General features: G+C 40.4%; 1 protein-coding gene across 1 annotated transcript in view; it reads left to right on the forward strand.

Annotated features, from left to right (window-relative positions):
• The window catches only part of lrrc51 (leucine rich repeat containing 51), a 5376-nt gene extending 5184 nt beyond the window's left edge, over window positions 1–192 (forward strand). Inside the window, exon 4 of the mRNA XM_031574086.2 lies at window positions 25–192. Within this exon, the coding sequence (XP_031429946.1) occupies window positions 25–163 (139 nt within the window). The 3' untranslated portion in view covers window positions 164–192. The remainder of the gene's footprint in view (window positions 1–24) is intronic.
• The last annotated feature ends 2308 nt before the right edge of the window (window positions 193–2500 follow it).

Raw genomic sequence — 2500 nt, forward strand, 5'->3', positions numbered from 1 at the left:
TGTGTGTTTTGTTTTGGTTGCCAGGGGTTATGTGATTGCGGCCATTCCCCAAATGAAGATGATGGACTTCAGTGCCGTGACCAATCAGGAGCGCCGTATGTCTCGGATCTGGCATCAGCCCGCCCACCGCCACAAACCCACCAGTCACAGCTCAGACACCTGAGGCACACACACACACACACACACACACACACACTATATATACACACACACACACACAGCTCAGACACCTGAGGCACACACACACACACACACCTGAGGCATCTCCACGGGAACAGGAAACAGCATCTCCATCGGAACACTTCTGGACTGAGAGCACTAACACGCACACGCATACACACACACACGCATACACACACACACACACGCATACACACACACAGCTACGTCGTGATGAGAGATTTCAATAAAAGCGTGTCATATGAGCGTCTCTTGTGCCTATCCTGGATCTCCTTATTGCACACTCAGCAGGGTGTGTGTGTGTGTGTGTGTGTGTTCCAGTTCACCATACTAACTCGGTGTATTTGTGTGTGTTTGGTCATTCCAGTGCATTATGTGTGCATACAGACACATATACCTGAAGTTAACCAGTATATATATATATATTTATATTTATTGATTATAGAACACACACACATATACCTGAAGTCAACCAGTATATATACAGTATATATATATTTATTGATTATAGAACACACACACATATACCTGAAGTTAACCAGTATATATATATTTATTGATTATAGAACACAGACACATATACCTGAAGTTAACCAGTATATATATATATATATATTTATTGATTATAGGGGAACACAGAGACATATACCTGAAGTTAACCAGTATATATATATATTTATTTATTGATTATAGAACACACACACATATACCTGAAGTTAACCAGTATATATATATTTATTGATTATAGGGGAACACAGACACACATACCTGAAGTTAACTAGTATATATATATATATTTATTGATTATAGGAGAACACAGACACATATACCTGAAGTTAACCAGTATATATGTACAGTGGGGAAAATAAGTATTTGACCCACTGCTGATTTCGCAAGTTTGGCCACTTGCAAAGAAATACGTGATCTATAATTGTAATAGTAGGTGTATTTTAACAGTGAGAAATAGAATATCAACAAAAAAATCTGCATTTTATAACATTTATGACTTTATTTGTATTTGATGCAGAAAATAAGTATTTGAACCCCTAGCAAAACATGACTTAGTACTTGGTGGAATAACCCTTGTTGGCAAGCACAGAGAGATGTGTAAAGTGATGTGAGGAGATGTGTAAAGTGTGCTGTGGTGGCCTTTCTAAGATTTCTAATTTTCCAACTCCAAGATCCAGTCAAGGCCGTGGGTCTGGTCAGCAGGTAGTGGATTACGCACGTTCGATACTCCAAAACTTGAAAGAATATAATCCATTTATTTTGGCTCCAAAAAGGTGAACATAAACGAGTAGTACATTCAAACAATAAAGCAAAGTTAACAACAGTAAACTAAAAAGGCTAAAGTTGTACCGAAAAGTGGTCAAAAAAACGTATCTTTTACACGCCTCTAGACCCAACATTTGGCTATCCAGTCATCTCCTAATGAGCTGTCCAGGTGCCACCACTAATGATCTGTCCAGGTGAGATCTACTGATGAGCCGTCCAGGTGACAATAATTAATGGGCGGTTCAGGTGACAAATTAACAATCATCCTAAAGTTCAATTAAATGGTAGTCCAATATGCAGCTAAAGAAACAACATACAAACATAGAAACAATATAATCATATAACACAGTCAAAGTAACCCAGGGCAATTGCAAACTTTATATCTGAACAAAAATGTCCAAAACGGCTACAACATGTGCCTAATTATGTATTCCGTGGTATTTACTAAAACTGCCTGACGAGAGCACGTCTCTAATTTGCGTGAGAATTCTCCGCCTCCTAAAAGCAGGTCTAAAGCAGGTCTGTTCCATTAGTAACGAGATGTTTTAGCATGACATATCAGCTGCTAAATGAAAACTATGAGCGTGCGAGAAATTTGAGGGTTTGGGGAAAATATAACAGAAATGTTATTTGCTTAAATGTTTATATTTGATATATAATTTAATATAGGCATAAAAAAAAGTGTCCCACCGAGTGTTCGGCCAGGTCTTACCCAGAATCGGCACGCCACGTCTTCTTTGCCAAGCTACCCTGTGCCATGGCAACCGAACGTCTGAAAACCTCCTTTTTGCTGTAACCTCGTGAACCAAAAGCCTAATTCTAACTCGTCATCCACGGTGGCAGGAACACGCACACACACACACACACACACACACACAGTGGCTCCTCATCATCCACGGTGGCAGGAACACGCACACACACACACACACACACAGTGGCTCCTCATCATCCACGGTGGCAGGAACACGCACACACACACACGCGCACACACACACACACAGTGGCTCCTCATCATCCACGGTGGCAGGAACACGCACACACACAC

This window comes from Clupea harengus, chromosome 9 (assembly GCF_900700415.2).
Source record: "Clupea harengus chromosome 9, Ch_v2.0.2, whole genome shotgun sequence".
Taxonomy (NCBI): domain Eukaryota; kingdom Metazoa; phylum Chordata; class Actinopteri; order Clupeiformes; family Clupeidae; genus Clupea; species Clupea harengus.